This window comes from Anticarsia gemmatalis, chromosome Z (genome assembly GCF_050436995.1).
Source record: "Anticarsia gemmatalis isolate Benzon Research Colony breed Stoneville strain chromosome Z, ilAntGemm2 primary, whole genome shotgun sequence".
Lineage (NCBI taxonomy): Eukaryota > Metazoa > Arthropoda > Insecta > Lepidoptera > Erebidae > Anticarsia > Anticarsia gemmatalis.
The window spans coordinates 9,680,082-9,696,728 of NC_134776.1; the positions used below are offsets into that span (position 1 = coordinate 9,680,082).

Consider the following 16,647-nt stretch of genomic DNA (forward strand, 5'->3'; position numbering starts at 1 on the left):
AGTTCTTTAAAGTTCGGTCAACAATAGTAATTTTATTAAGTAAGTCTACATTTTTGTAAAACACACGTTATATTTTTGTAGCACACAACTTGACAAAACTGTAATTGAACAAAGATTGTAGTACACATAAAGATTCATCTTCACGATTCTATAAATTACCTTGATAGTAAAAGAGATCGAGAACATTTTTTTTAATGCTGGTAAGTTTTTTGTAGATCCAGAGTTGAAATCTCCATTTGCTCATTATTTTAACGGAGATTCCCAATGGTAAAGGGAAAGCATGTTGTATATATGTGAGATTTGCTCATTGTGTTATTCGGCGGGTTCAGGCAAGTGTTCATGCATGCATTCCTTGTCTCGAAGTTGTTCTGATTGCCACCGCACCCTGAGTACAGTCGACGCTTACAAGTTCTAAAAGAAGATTTAAATAATAATTTATTTTACGACAGCTTTATTGAGACAACATAATATTTAGATTAAGTATACGTTTTTTATGTTAAATGATATAGGTACATTTATATTTACCCCGCGTATCTATCCCAGGCCCAACGATTGAAATGACCGAAACAAGTTCCGAAGTCAAACGCTAGATTGCAAAAGTATGGCACCTGTACTGTAGGTATAAAAATACAAAATCATTATATAATTAGCTAAATATATAAAATGAAATGTCTTAACTGATTGACTGACTAATAATAATCATAGTAGAGCCTAAACTATAGAAGCGAGAAACATAAAATAAGGACAAGGGAAAGAGAGGATTTAAAATAGAGGATGCTAGTTTTCATCATTTTTGGAGCTAAAACCAGTAAATATATATTTGATATTATTTTAGTTTGAAATAAATAAACATGTTAAATAGTGTAGGTGTTTATTTATTTAATTTTCCGAAAACACTAAAGTATTTTGGGAAAATCAAGCTCTTAGGGCTGAAACTGCAGAAAATAAACTATTTAACGTAGTAAATTGCATCTGGCATATTATATAGTGTTCTAGTTACAAAAGTGATTTTTATGTATGTAACACTTCGATTTTTTCGTGAATACACAAAACGTCTAATCCCACAGGATATTTTTATTTGTTTTCCTTCATTTCACCGCATCAAACCCTGCAACAATAGTTATGGGACGCTGCGTGACGGATAAGTAGGTATAGTGTATTTAACGTAAGTACCGACCAGGTACGGGTTATATTATTTTGATTGCCTATATAAAGAAACAATGTCTACGATAGATAGGGATTGAACATTTTGGAAGAGAGAATTATGATTCGTGGCGATTTCAAGTCCAGGCGATCTCAATAAAAAATATTTATGGGGGGAATTACATAGACGTTAGCATTCCAAAGCCAGCAGAAGTCGCAGATGAAGCGATTTGGCAGTCGAAAAATGCGAAAGCAAGGGCTGAGTTAGTTTTGACGATGAACCCAAGCGAGCTAAAGCATATTCGGGGCTGCGAGATTTCGCGAGAGTTATGGCTGAAGTTGGAAGCAAAATATTCGTTTGCTGTACCCATGATATGGATTGAACAGCGAGATCACGTTTCAGATTGCTATTTTTGTCTCACAGACATAAGAGGTATAAATTGTAAGAAAAAAAAACAGAAGTTAGGGTAAATGACCCTAACTACGACCAGTCTCTCACTGTATAAATTGCCAGAACTAATTAATACCAGGTGCAACTACGTCTGTTGAGAACGACAGTTCACAACCGTCCACTTCAGGTCAATGTGTTGACGAGGACGATGACTTTGAGTTTAAAGGAATTATTTCGGGATTTAAATTTGTCAAAAAAGCAGTCAAAACTATTAGGATCACGTCTAAAATAATGGAATTAGCTACATCATAATACAAAAGTCAGCTATTTTTGAAACCGTGATCAACACTTCAGAACGTATTTTTCTCAGGATGGAGATTTGGTGTTTTGCAATAACGTAGATGAGATTATGAAAATGTTGGACATAGATTTTTATCTTTCTCAGTGGCGTTTATTCATTGATTCTTCGAAAGCAAGTTTAAAAGCAGTTTTATTGCATAATGGAAATATGCCTCCGTCTGTACCTCTGGCCCATGCGGCAAATATGAAAGAAACCTATGAAAACACGAAACTTTTACTTGAAAAAACTAATTAACAAACAGTCCATATTCCTTCAAAATCTGCGGTGATCTTAAAGTTATTGCACTATTACTTGGACTTCAGCTGGGTTATACAAAGTTTTGTGCTTTTTATGTGAATGGGAGAGCCCGGACAGAACTACTCACTATATAAAAAAAACATGGCCTAGGCGTGCATCGTTACTTCTTGGGAAAAAAAACGTTAAGTATTGTACCCCCCTTGTACCGCCAAGTAGTGTGCTTCTACCACCATTGCATAGGTATCAAATAAGGATTAATAAAAAAAATTGTGAAAGCAATGGATCGCAATGGGAGTGGATTTTTGTATCTAAAAGTAAAATTCCCTTAAATAAGTGATGCAAAGATAAGAGGGTATTTTGTTGGCCCACAAATTAGGGAGTTAATAGATAAAAGATTCAAGATTTGAAGAAAAATTAAGCGATTTAGAAACATCTGCATGGAAGGCTTTTAAAAATGTTGTTGCAATTTTTTGGGTAACAAGAGTGACAGCTACAGAGAGTTGGTTAGCGAGCTATTATATCATTAGATACATCACTTAAGATCCATTTTTTAGACTCGCACCTGGATTTTTTCCCCGTCAATTTAGGGGCTGTCAGCGACGAGCACGGTGAGAGGTTCCATCAGGACATTTCTAATATGGAAAAGCGGTACCAGGGCAAACGGAGCCTAAATATGTTAGCAGATTACTGCTGGACAATTAAAAGGGACCAATCAGAAGCTAAATATTCAAGAAAATCTTAGATTATCATTGTCATTTATAAAAAAAGTTAACTGTTGATTTACGAGATGTTTTCTTACAATCGCCAATTTAACTAAAAAATATCAAAAAAGTCCGTGTGGCACGACAAAGTTATAATTTTGTTGACCAGTTTAATTAAACTTATGAACTAGAACGTGTCAAGACTAAGTTTCAGTTTAAGTAATGTGTATATTTACCAGGAACAGTTTCTTATTTGCTTGGCTTACGCTATTCACGAATCTCAAAAAATATGGACAGCGCTGTTCTCGACATATGCATTTCAATATTCAGCAGAGGGCCGGCCTACGTTGGACTCTCCAGAGTTAAAACACTAGACTTCTAGATCCTAATCAAATTAAGGCACACGATAGTTCTTTATAGGAGAATATAACCGTCTGAGATCGCTATATGGCTCGGACTTGGCTAATTTAACCAAAAACATGAAGCGTAATAAAAATCTCAAGTAAAGAATAGGCATTGCGCACTCTTATCTCGAACATTCAAGATAAGGTAGACGACGGTACAGTCAAAAGCAAAAAGATGGTATGTAACAAGTTATTCAAAATTATCTTATTCACAAAAAAACAACTTCATATTGGCTGTCAGAGTGCCATATTATTGTAAGCATCCGAAGTGCTCATTAACACGTTAAACGCCATGGGGGACAACATATGAGCCACACCTATTTACTGAAAGAAGCCAGGTTAAAAATCGTTTTTCACATAATTTTGATCATAGGTTTTTATTAATTAAGAGGCAAGAAAATGTGGTAAGTAACATAATCTATATTAAACAAAAGTAATCAGTAACTCTATTTTGCCAGATTACTACTGTCACTCATTAGTTGTCCTCCACGGCCTCAGCAGTAAATAATTCGCGTGTTCGTTTGCGGGGGCCGCGGGGGTCGAGGTGTCGGACATCCTCGTACGTTCCCGCCGCTCATCGTGTTGCGATTCCCGCGCGCTCGCGCATTGTGTCATTAGCCAACTGAGGTTGTTACCTACTGCACGTGTTGTTATCACGCCACTATTTTACATTTTGTATATTTGTTGTAATTGTATCGTTACAATGGATGTTTTTGAGGATTTAGATATAAGTCAGGATGTACCTATCGATTATATAATAATATATACCCATGTACTGCAATACTACAAAGAAAATAAAGTTTAATTATTATTACATTACCTATGTAAACTCGAATAACTTCCATACTAATCCATACTAATATTATAAATGCGAAAGTAACTCTGTCTGTCTGTCTGTCTGTCTGTCTGTTACTCAATCACGCCTAAACTACTGAACCAATTTGCATGAAATTTGGTATGGAGATAGTTTGATACCCGAGAAAGGACATAGGCTACTTTTTACCCCGGGAAAATGACGCATTTCCCGGGAAAATTCAGGTGGCGAACAAAGTCGTCAATAATCAATATTATAACGACACTGAATTAACAAAATTCCGTTGTCATGGCAACTGTTTTAATGGCGGATATGCCTTAGCGCGATTTCGTTATATTATGAGATATAAATAATTTTGAGAATATTTTTCGTAAGAAAAAGCACATTTCATATCATCACGCTAAAACCAATAGGAGCAGAGTAACAGTAAAAAGTGTTGCAAAAATGTGGAAAATTCGGACCCATTCTCTCTTATGTGACGCAAGCGAAGTTACACGGGTCAGCTAGTTTAGAAATATATTGTTTCATTAAAGGAACCATCCCAAAAACAGTCAATTCAGCTATGTTCTTACATCGTGACACTTTAGATGCTGGCTTATTCAATATCTAAATAGTAATATATAACTATACTATACGAAATGATTATTTATAACACTTAAAACAAGTTATTTTATACGAAATTAAATAAAACACTATCACGCCTGTACCTGATCTATGCGGCGAGAACATTATCCCGACATTATGTGGTCTATTTTTTTAAGTCATTTTTTTTACTAAAAACCAAGTGGTGTGCATTTGTCTACAGGGCCGTGGGGGTCACGTACAGTACATATTAGCTTTAAATCGGTGCGCCACGGCTCTGTAGCGAAGCTTGAATTTACCTATAGCTCGCGGTCATATGGTGTCCCCCGCGGCCCCAACGGAACAATTGTGTGTCGACTACATGGTGCCCCCCATGGCCCAAAAATAAATACTTATAAAACAAGCTGGCGTTTAACGTGTTAATATCTTAACCATAGTTTCCAATTGTATGTTATGTGTCAAAATGATCAATATGTTGGCGTACAAACTATTCAATGGTATCTAAGTGTACAAAGTATTCATAAATATCTTCGCATTAAAGGAAAGTGAACTTTAATACGTTACACTACAGTTCTTTATTTATTTGTTGATTCAATACTCTCGTCTTCTTCCTTCTCTCTGTCTCTATCATTTCGTGCATGACGTCATTGACGTGTGTTTTGTTTTAAATAGTGTTGTCAAATATCGAAAGAAAATTTGATTTTATAGTCCATTGAAATGTTACAATTTGAGGGCCGAATATTGCATTTCTTAGAGGACGCAATTTTATTTTTGGAACATGTAGGGGAGGTTTATAGAAGCTTAACCTGAATTTTGTGGGGTCGCCACTCTTGTCCCCCGGCCGCCATCTTGGAAAAGGGGGTGGAAACACTTTTTTCGCTATATCTCGGAAACTATGCGTCTTACAATAAAATCGTAAAAGCATCATTTGTAGCAAATTACTTTGCCTACAAATATATTTAATAACTTTTTGCCCTAAATCCACAGTTAAAGAAGTTATTAGCAAAAAAGTGAAAATTTTTTTAACAAAAATTTTCTTTCCGTATCCGGTCTAATTCGGAGCGCTGTTACTGATTTTCTGATTAATGAAATTGAAAAAAAATATGGGGAAAAAATAACTCGAAAAATACTCTACAAGATTGGTCCGAGGATTACTTTTTGTATATAGACGTACCAGCTTAGCCTTTTTTCCAAACCATGTTGGAGTCGGCTTCCAGTCTCACCAGATTCAGCTTAATTCCAGTGTTTTACAGAGAGCCACTGCCTATCTGACCTCCACAACCCAGTTACCTGGGCTATAAAACGATACCCTTCGTTAAGACTGGTTGTCAGAATTTCAAGCTTCTGACTACTGTTAACGATTGTCAAAGATCTTCGAAAATGACTGCCGGGACCCACAATTTAACGTGCCTCCCGAAACACGGAGGATTTCGATATGAGTAAGATGGTCACCCATCCACAGAACAACCTCGGCAAGCGTGGCTTAACCTCAGAGATCGATCCGAGCGGCTGTCGTTAAAAAAAGTTGTATAACAACAAAGAATTCTTTTATAAAAAAAAATGCACTTTTTTGCTTATAACTTCTTTAAATGTGGATTTAGGGCAAAAAGTTATGCAACATATTTGTAGGCAAAGCAATTTGCTACAAATTATGATTTACAATTTTATTTTAAGACGCATAGTTTCCGAGATATAGCGAAAAAAGTGTTTCCACCCCCTTTTCCAAGATGGCGGCCGGGGGACAAGAGTGGTGACCCCACAAACTTCAAGTTAAGCTTTTATAGACCCCCCCAACATGTTCCAAAAATAAAATTGCGTCCTCTAAGAAATGTAAAACTCATGTAACATTTCAATGGACTATTAGGAAGAAAATGTTAGCTAGTAAGTCACGCGGAATTACTTGCACTTGAAATAAATAATATTATAATGATAAAAATAATATTGTTTGCCTATATCGTATAAGAATGTTATTGAGTAAACAACTTAGTGTTCGTGTAATTGACAACAATACAATATTACTAAAAGAAAGTCCTAAATTTTTAATGAACCGACTTTTGTCATATTTCAAAATAAATAGGTAGTACGAATTTGCCTGGGTAGACTTCGATCGACACACTGGTCGAAATATACGCCATTTGTTGCAGAAAAATAATTATACTTGTTTGACTCTCGTATTTTTTATCTATATACAGGGTGTCCCAAAACTCAACGATAATCCGAGACAGGATGAAAGGCCAAGTCATACCGGCTATAGGAAAAATAAAAAAAAAATTCCATATCACTTAGTTCAGCAATAATAGACACTTTTCAAAAAAGTTGAATTGATTTTGAATAGACTTTTTCTTTTATGCATTCCCTGTAAAAAATATCTACTAGATTTAGATCGGGGGGACGAGGATGCCATAAAATTGTACCACTGCGTCCGATCCATTTGCGAGGGTACTCTTCGTTCAAATAAAAATAACATTTTTAATGGCAAGAAAAGTGGCAAGTGTTATACTATTTTGAAATCTTGATTAAATGCGCCAACTTTTGAAATAACTTGCCAAGGGTAGTGTAGTACATTTTTTTTTCAGTATGAAGCGTCAAAGTTGACTAACGATATTTTTGAGAAAGATGACTCACTAAAACTTAACTTTTTTTATTAAATTAACAATGTTTTGTGCATTAATTTGTTATACGATTAATAGCATATTTAATTAAGATCACGAAATTCAAAAAAACACAGCGAAATTGTGACATTGGTGATCACAAGACTTGAAAATGCGACCAAGGGTGTGGATTTTCAAATTTTTTGAAAAGTGTCTATTATTGCTGAACTAAGTGATATGGAATTTTTTTTTTTATTTTTCCTATAGCCGGTATGACTTGGCCTTTCATCCTGTCTCGGATTATCGTTGAGTTTTGGGACACCCTGTATATATTTTTTTCCTCAGTGTATTTATTTTCTACGAAAGTATCAATCGTCAAACAAACTTATTTTTGTCTATTATTAAATATTAATATACTTATAACTTGAACAGTGACTCACAGCTTCGCTTCAAAACTCTTTAGATTATCAATAATTATTTTCCAGTAGTAGAGATTACATAGGTAACGACTATCTCCTTGGAGTTTATTAACATAGACTATACGCGTTTGTTATCTGTCACTGATTTAATTGTATTTGAAATAATTACAATTATAAATTATATTATAATTAGCACATTCATGGCTCCTTACCATTTCACAGAACAAATAAAACACCGAATAGTAAATTTACATCGGGAAGGTGTCAGCAATACCGATATATCGGATGAACTTGGCATAAGTGTAAGTTAAAAATGCGTAATTATTTGCAATATAGTTATTCGCAGGCATGGCTACTCAAAGGAGATGTGTGATTTTTGTAATAACCAGTAATTTTTATCATTGTTGTGCAGTAGTAGTCCAAATTGATATTTATTAACGACTTTTTTAAATTTTAGACTAATACTGTCAGATTGTGGATTGAAAGGTGGCGAACAGCAGGAGACATACTGTTCATTGTCTTGTTTTGTTTAATAAATGATTTCACAAATACTGTTTTTTTATCATCCTTGAACCAAAATAAAAGTTATTGGCATTGATATATATTCTGACATTAGTAGAATCTGGCATTTATAGAATTTGGCATTATTAGAAACTGGCTTTTCTAGAATCTGTCATTTGTAGAATCTGTCAATTCTAGAATCTGGCAATCATAGAAACTGGCGTTTTAAACTCGTCTGGCATTTCTAGTATCTGACATTTGTCGACTAATCCAGTTAGACACGTTTCTTACAGACGCCCTCGAAAAACTAGCTCTGCGCAAGATTCCACCATTGTAAACACAGCCCGACAAGACCGTTTCATAAAAACGGCCGAAATGGCAGTCGCAAATCAAGTGTCTCAAAGTACAATAAGGCGGAGATTACACGAAGCGGGTTTGAAGCATCGTATTCCTGCTAAAAAGCCCCAGTTAACAGCCAGGCGCAAACATTTACGTCTGCAATTCGCGTTACAATATTTAAACTTTGATTTTTCGCGTATTGCTTTCGTAGATGAGAGAAAGTGTTCTCCTCCTCAGATCATGGGCGTGTGTCCTTAAGGCGGTTAATAACACACGATACATGGAAGAACATATTCGGCCCAATAACAGAAGTGGCCGCATTAGCCTAGGCTTCTGGGGCTGGATCTCTGCAGCCGGACCCGGAGAGTTAGTCGAAATAGGGGGGGCGTTTAAATGGGCAGCGGTACAGGGATATTCTTCAGGAGGTCTTGTATCCAACCGCCAGGTTAGATACATGTAAAAGTATATGATGATGATCAACCGATCAGCTTCATACAAGACGGGTGCTCAATCCACAACGCAAGGGTAGTTAATGAGTACATTGAAAGCAACAATGATATCAATCTTATAAAACTACCGCCCAAGAGCCCCGACTTGAACCCTATTGAAAATGTATGGGGCAAGATGGTCCAGATGTGGGATCGAGAACAACCGCGTACTACTGCAGCATTGCGTACGCATGTTCAACAGATTTGGGATTCTTTGAGAGGGAGCAATTTTTGTTTTAATGTAGTTCGGTCGATGCGGCAACGTCTTCTTGACGTTATTAATGCTGACGGAGGGCACACAAGATTATAAATGTAAATACTTAATGTATTTTGTTTTAAGAAAAATATAACACAATACCTACTTATCTTTTGCCTTTTATTTTTCTACATATATCTAAAACCCTAAAAAAATATGTAAAATATTTAAAAAGTGGAAGTTACTTTGTATGGTATACTATATTTAGATTGATTTTTATTTGATTGATTGATTTTTAAAAACTAAGTTAATCATGAATTATACAATAAGATCCAATCAGAAGTGAGGAGATCCGCAGGACAATACTGGTCACCAACATAGTCTAACAAGCTAGCAAGTTGAAATGGCAGTGTGCGGGTCACATAGCGCGGAGAACCGACGGCCGATGGGTGGAGACTACGCACTGGCAAGCTAAGCGTAGGGAGTCTACCCGTGAGATGAACAGCCGACCTTGTATTCACAAGGCCGCGGGAACTCGCTGGATGCTGTCCGCTTCTAGCCGGTCAATGTAGAAATCATTAGAAGAGGCCTATGTTCAGCAGTGGACGCCCTATGGCTGATAATATGATGATGGACTTTTTAACTAATTTTATTATTTAACATTTTTATATAGATAGAGCGAAATCAGGTGAGCAAATAAATCATAACAATTAAATTATTTACGAGTTTGATTGGCTGCAATTTGCGCGTGTAAATCGCTCATCTGAACACGCCTTTTGTAGGAGCCTACATATAGCTTTATTTCGTGTGTCAGAATAGTCATGCTAGAATAAAAATAAGCCTTATGGTAATGTACTTTAGATTGCTTATACAGTCAGCTTCTTATATAAAGTAACAGATAACATATCCAGTTATAAAGGGACTCCTAAAGTGATCAATAATAATAATACAACCAAAGTCATCTAATTATGTAAGTCATTCATCTTGCACAATGATATCGGAACATGGACATCGTCAAATATATGAGTTTGTTCAAAGTGCCATAATCATAGTAACAAACACGGCGCCAATGGTTTCTAAGCATCCAAAGTATTCAAAAATATGGAACACTACATGAAAATGAACTCTATCGCTGAATATTTAAGGTACCTTTTGAAATTTAAAAACAAAATGAATGAGATAAAGCATTGGTTGTTCCTTTCATTATGAACGTGACGTCATTGGCATGTGTTTTGTTTATTCTATCCTCAATTTTATCATATTTTCATGATTTATAATTCGCGTTAGATATCAAAGAGTAATTAATACTAATTTGCATAAATACTCGAAAGATTTCATAGATAATGTACATCATTGTTTACATATCAATGTCATGTGTCATTCATATAAATGCAAATAAATTAATATAATAAAGTAATTATTACAATTTAATTGGAAAAACATGGCCTCATTTCGAATTAATGATGGAATGAAACACAAAATCATTCACTTGCAACAAGAAGGTGTTTCTGTAACAGACATTGCGAACGAACTTGGAATATCCGTAAGTTGACTTCTCTTTATATTGTATGTTATTTTATTTTTTTGTATTTTGTACTGCATAAATTCTTTCATGTTATAATAATTCAGTTTCTTTCTTACAGAGGAACACGGTTTATCGATGGACGGATAGATGGAATACAGAGGGTATTCTCCGTTACCATGTAACAACTGGTCGTCCACGCCGGACAAACACTGATCAAGATACGCGAATAGTGCAGAAAGCTCGAAGCGATCGTTTTTTAAACACGCGTAATTTGGCATTTGAGTTTCAAGTATCACAGACCACAATAAGGAGACGATTACACGAGAAAGGTTTACATAATAGAATACCCGCCAAGAAACCTGCACTTACGCCGAGGCACAAAGCACAAAGATTAGAGTTCGCACGACGTTATTTAGATTTTAATTTTGAAAATGTCGTTTTTGTAGACGAAAAAGTATTTTGTTCTACTGCTCGTGGTCGTCTATCTTTATGGAGGTTAAACAACACCAGATACGAAGAAAGAAATGTGTTACCTGGTAACAGGAGTGGACGTATCACACTCGGATTCTGGGGTTGGATGTCCCAAAGCGGTCCGGGAGAATTAGTCGAGGTTGGCGGCAGACTTAATGGCCAAAGATATAAAGATATCCTTAATGATGTTTTGTTGCCCACGGCCTGAGTATTTTATCCAAACGAAAGAATCTGTTTCATACAGGACAACAGTTCTGTTCATAATTCCAGGGTAGTATCAAATTATTTAAATGAAACAAGAGATTTGGAACGAATAATTTTTCCTGCACGTAGTCCTGACTTAAACCCAATAGAAAACTTGTGGGGTAAAATGATTCAACTATGGGATAATACTACGATAAGAAGTACGGAAAACTTGAGGAGACACGTTGAAAATGTATGGGAGTCGTTAAGGGGAGACAGATTTTGTTTTAACGCAGTGCAATCCATGCGTCAGCGACTTAGCGATGTTATTATTGCTGAAGGTGGATATACACGTTTTTGATATTTTTATATATTTTAAGATAATAAACAACCATTTCAATTGAAGTAAAACCTTGTTATTTTACGAGTTATTATTTTGACCTGGAATTATGTGATGATACGTAGAATGCAGGAAGAGTTTAAATCACATACATTTAGAAGAAGGCTGTTTAGGTCTCATCGAATCGAATATTGTGATTGATACGTAGAGTGCAGGAAGAGTTCAAATCACTTAGGTACATTTTTAGAAGGTTGTTTAGGTCTCATCTCTTATTTCAGGATCGTGGGTAATTGGCGAGCATAATTTAGCTTTTAAGTCAAATAGACATTAAAAAAAATACTTATTAAACAAGTAAGATTCCCGGGATACGACCCGGTGACCTTACGTACGGCGGACACTCTAATGCCCAGACACCAATCAGACATGCATAGTGACATAGTTCATTTTCATGTACCTAATGTTTGTTCCATATTTTTGAATACTTTGGATGCTTAGAAACCATTGGCGCCGTGTTTGTTACTATGATTATGGCACTTTGAACAAACTCATATATTTGACGATGTCCATGTTCCGATGTCATTGTGCAAGATGAATGACTTACATAATTAGATGACTTTGGTTGTATTATTATTATTGATCACTTTAGGAGTCCCTTTATAACTGGATATGTTATCTGTCACTTTATATAAGAAGCTGACTGTACCATGAAGCGAAGGTATTTATGACTACTTTAGGTGCTTAGATACCAGTAAAAAGTTTGGCAGCTAAGATAAAAAAGACTACCTTAAACCGTAACATGTAATTGGTAACTTTCGATACGCAGATATTTATGACTTTTTGACAGTTGAGATTAATTTGAGTACTTTAGATGCTAAGATAAAATTGAAACTTTTGCAGTAACATATTATTGAGGACTCTGTTACACAATATGTTTATGATGCTGACTGTACAAAAAAGAAAACTATGCAGCGGAAACAGAAAAAAACATCGGATCTCAATACGTGCCTAGTTTTCTTTACAACAGTAATGATCTCACAACATAAGTGTAAAAAAGGAGAACCAAGTATAATACAAAAACTATGCAGGGCTGTTGTGGGCTTTGCCGCAAAAATATGAAGATCTAAATGGGTGCCAAGTTCTATGTAAACTCCAAAAGTGTACTTATTTATTTTTTTACCCATTACTGTCCCACTGCAGGGCAAGGGTCTCCTCCCAAACTAGGGGAAATGGTTAGCCCTTGAGTCCACCACGCTGGCCAAGTGCGGGTTGGGGACTTTGCATGCCCTCATTAAATGTATTAAACTAATTTTAGGCATAGGAATGCAAGGTTTTCTCACGATGTTTTCCTTCACCGTTAGAGCAAGTGATAATTATTTCTAATACACACATAACGTGTATTTGTAGGAACAAAATTATGAACATAATTATTAAACTCTACTTCCTTGTTTTATTGGATACCCTACAACAATTACTATTATTTCAAATGTGGGGTCTTGAAGTAGGCGAAATTAACTAAATATCCGTGAGTCTTACTCAGTCAAAAAGTCCTACTAACTGTGTAAGTTAAAAAGAATGAAGTATCACCGAGTTGATAGACATAACATGAAATTCCTACTAAAATAAAATATATCTCTCTTAGTAAACTCATATTTTCAATCGATAAAAAACAAACTTACACGTATTCATTGTAGTGTTTGAAGCACAATAGTCCATACAGGAGCGTCTATCCTCAAATTTGTTACCGTTTCCTTGGCAACCACCCCAAAAGAAACGATAACAGTTCTTGCGCATTGCATCAAAGTACCATTGTATAATATCGGCTCTACAAGGTCCAGTGTCCGGCCGTAGAAAGCAAGATTTATGTTTAGCTGTAATTTATAAGACGAAATAATTATCTATCTAAATGTTCCTTTAGGTTTATATAAAGGACCCATTTTGGTTCAAATTTGAAAGTGCCGGCCAAGATAAAAAGAAACACGATTATCTGTTAGTACTTAAACCCTTTAGCATTTTGTTGTTTCCTTGCACTACTACTACATGCACCGTTTATATAAAGAGTTTATTATCCATGGAGCATAAGATAGACCAGTAAATTTATTTTAAACTATCCCAAGAAATTCAAGAAACGAAGTAAAGCTATACCGCTTACCCGGCTCCCGATTCAGTGCGCCGGCTACAGAGCATAAGGCCTTAATTCTCCAAACCACCATGGCAAGGCAGGAAGGAAGCAAGGCATTAAGCCCAACACTGTTAAAACCGTTGGCAACAAGCGAGTGGCTGCTCGTCGGAAAAAACAGCCAACCTTCCAAAACGCCCAAGGCCACCAAGGGCCCCAATGAAATAGGCAAGAAGACATCGAAACTCCGTCCGCAAATATCGGCTTCAGTGGTGATTACGCGGTGAAACACGGTACAAAGAATAAGGACGTTATTGGGTTACTATAATAATTTTAAAAAGAATACCTCGGATGGAGTCTGCGTCTATTTGTATACAAACTTTAGTAGTTAGCCGTAATGCTCGAGTATTTGAAGTTTGTTCTTTGAGACGAAATCTGTTTCTCATGGAATTCTTTGCAACGACGATAGCTACTATGAGAAATAAAAAATGGTAAAAAATGTATCTGTTTTGTCCCCGATTAAACATTGTCAACCATGACTTTCCAAAGAAAAAGTTGATAAAAAATTGTATTTATATTTCTTAACCAAATCACGCTATAAATTTTATGATAGATTTCACAGTTATAACAATTTGTTGTTGCGAAGTTATTTTTGATTTGAAACAAATATAATAATAAAATCAAAACATTTCTTATAATATAATATTGTAGCACATATTATATTATTTCCATGCGTGGCCAGTACGTCGCTAAGGTTTGCGTCCCCGCTGCTCACGGACCTTCCCGAGCGACTGCCGACTACGCCAGAAGGATGCCGCGTTTTAGTATAAATGGGGCACGGCCCAGTACAACGGGGAGCCTTTCCCGGGCTCGCGTTGCTTTCGCATCAGAACGACCGCTGCTCAGTGCTCACAGAAGACTCCTTTCGGCGGTGCTACGGTATCGTACGCCGCCTGTCTCCGTTGCTCTCGGACATTCCCGAGCGGCTACCGACTTCGCCCCAAGACTGCCGCGCTGTAGATACAAGACGCGCGGCCAAGTTCTACGGGAGAGTCTGTCTCGCCTCGCGTTGCTTCCCTATTGGAACGACCACTACTAAGGTACGATTCAGACCAACCGGCTCGCGTCGGGTCGGGCCGGGCCGGGCGGCATTTTACAATGCGGTAAAGAACATTGAAATGAATCAACAGTAATTACAGTTCATATTTGCAAGCAACTTACGCATAGCTATCTCCGTCGGCATCCCGCGACGCGTCGCGACCTGTCGCAGAATGCATTCGGCTGTCGCGACGGCCGACCGGCCCCGACCGGCTCCGAACGGCGCCGTCAGCATCCAATCGGCTGCCGTCGGGTCCGTTCGGAGCCGGTCAGCTGTGCGTCGTGAAAGGTACGATTCAGACCAACCGGCTAGCGTCGCGCCGCCTCGGAACGGAGCCGTACGCGTGCCGTGTCAGCCGAACGTGTGCCTCGGCAGCCGAACGCGTCCGTCGGAGCTGTACCGCTACTGCGTTATGAGTACGGCTGCCGCGGTAGCCGCACGCGTGCCGCGGCAGCCGACAGCGTCCGCGGCAGCCGTGGCGACTCTACATTACGATACTGGTAGTCTCCATACAAATGTATGTGAGATACTTCGTGGCGACTAGTCTCCGAGACTAGAGTCGCGCGGGCGTATCGTAATGGGAGAAGGGCTTTAAGATTATAATAAATATATTCAAGTCGGAATCATTGTTTAATTCTCTACTGCTACAATATGTATTTTCTTTTAATACTCGTTCTTTTACTGTGACGATCGTTCCTTTATAGTTAACTAGCTGACCCGCGCAACTTCGCTTGCGTCTCATAAGAGAGAATGGGTCAAAATTTTCCACGTTTTTGTAACACTTTTTACTGTTACTCTGCTCCTATTGGTCGTAGCGTGATGATATAAAATATGCTTATTTTCACGAAAAATATTCTCAAAATTATTTATATCTCTTAATATAACGAAGTCGCGCTAAGGCATATCCGCCATTAAAACAGTTGCCATGACAACGAAATTTTGTTAATTCAATGTCATTATAATATTGATTATTCGCGACTTCGAATTTGAATTGAATTTTCCCGGGAAATGCGTCATTTTCCCGGGGTAAAAAGTAGCCTATGTCCTTTCTCGGGTATCAAAATATCTCCATACCAAATTTCATGCAAATTGGTTCAGTAGTTTAGGCGTGATTGAGTAGCAGACAGACAGACAGACAGACAGACAGAGTTACTTTCGCATTTATAATATTAGTATGGATTTTGAGAATATTTTTCGTGAAAAAAAAAGCATATTTTATATCATCACGCTACGACCAATAGGACCAGAGTAACAGTAAAAAGTGTTACAAAAACGTGGAAAATTCTGACCCATTCTCTCTTATGTGACGCAAACGAAGTTGCACGGGTCAGCTAGTAGCTATATAATTAAATATGTTTGATCAAAATCCGTCCAGTTGCTTTTGCGTGAAAAGAAAACAACGAACAGACAGACAGACAAAAAAAAAATCATATTTTTGGCTTCTATTGGTTGTATGAACATCCCCCATCTTTAATATCTATAATGTACAGACATGAGGTTGTTATAAAAATTTTATACGAAAAATATCGCAAAATTATTTATATCAATTATATCTCATAATACAACGAAGTCGCGCTAAGGCATATCCGCCATTAAAACAGTTGCCATGACAACGGAATTTTGTTATTTCAATGTCATTATAATATTGATAATTCGGGACTTCGTTCGCCACCTGAATTTTTCCGGGAAATGCGTCATTTTCCCGGGGTAAAAAGTAGCCTATGTCCTTTCTCGGGTTTCAAAATA

The 16,647-nt window shown here is 37.0% G+C and overlaps 2 protein-coding genes across 4 annotated transcripts in view; one reads left to right on the top strand and one right to left on the bottom strand.

Moving 5' to 3' along the window:
* On the bottom strand, positions 1-14,439 carry LOC142986620 (kunitz-type serine protease inhibitor A-like). The gene is made up of 4 exons (XM_076135156.1): positions 14,149-14,439; positions 13,363-13,554; positions 526-613; positions 1-411 (listed from the first exon to the last, which is right to left on the bottom strand). The coding sequence occupies exons 1-4, from the start codon at positions 14,327-14,329 to the stop codon at positions 249-251; spliced, it is 624 nt and encodes a 207-aa protein (XP_075991271.1). The 5' UTR covers positions 14,330-14,439; the 3' UTR covers positions 1-248.
* The window catches only part of LOC142986622 (uncharacterized), a 26,205-nt gene continuing 23,996 nt past the window's right edge, over positions 14,439-16,647 (top strand). For all 3 annotated transcript variants that reach the window (XR_012960406.1, XM_076135158.1, XM_076135159.1), the window contains exon 1: positions 14,439-14,902. Coding sequence is in view for 2 of the 3 variants with exons in the window: in XM_076135158.1 (XP_075991273.1) it covers positions 14,633-14,902 (270 nt within the window). In the remaining variant the exon portion in view is untranslated. The remainder of the gene's footprint in view (positions 14,903-16,647) is intronic.

Coding starts and splice junctions, on each gene's coding strand:
- LOC142986620 (XM_076135156.1), bottom strand. CDS start 14,329: ATGTTTAATCGGGGACAAAACAGATACATTTTTTACCATTTTTTATTT. Junction 614..13,362: donor AAACACTACAATGAATACGT/GTAAGTTTGTTT, acceptor TTATACCTACAG/TACAGGTGCCATACTTTTGC. Junction 412..525: donor GCCTGGGATAGATACGCGGG/GTAAATATAAAT, acceptor ATCTTCTTTTAG/AACTTGTAAGCGTCGACTGT.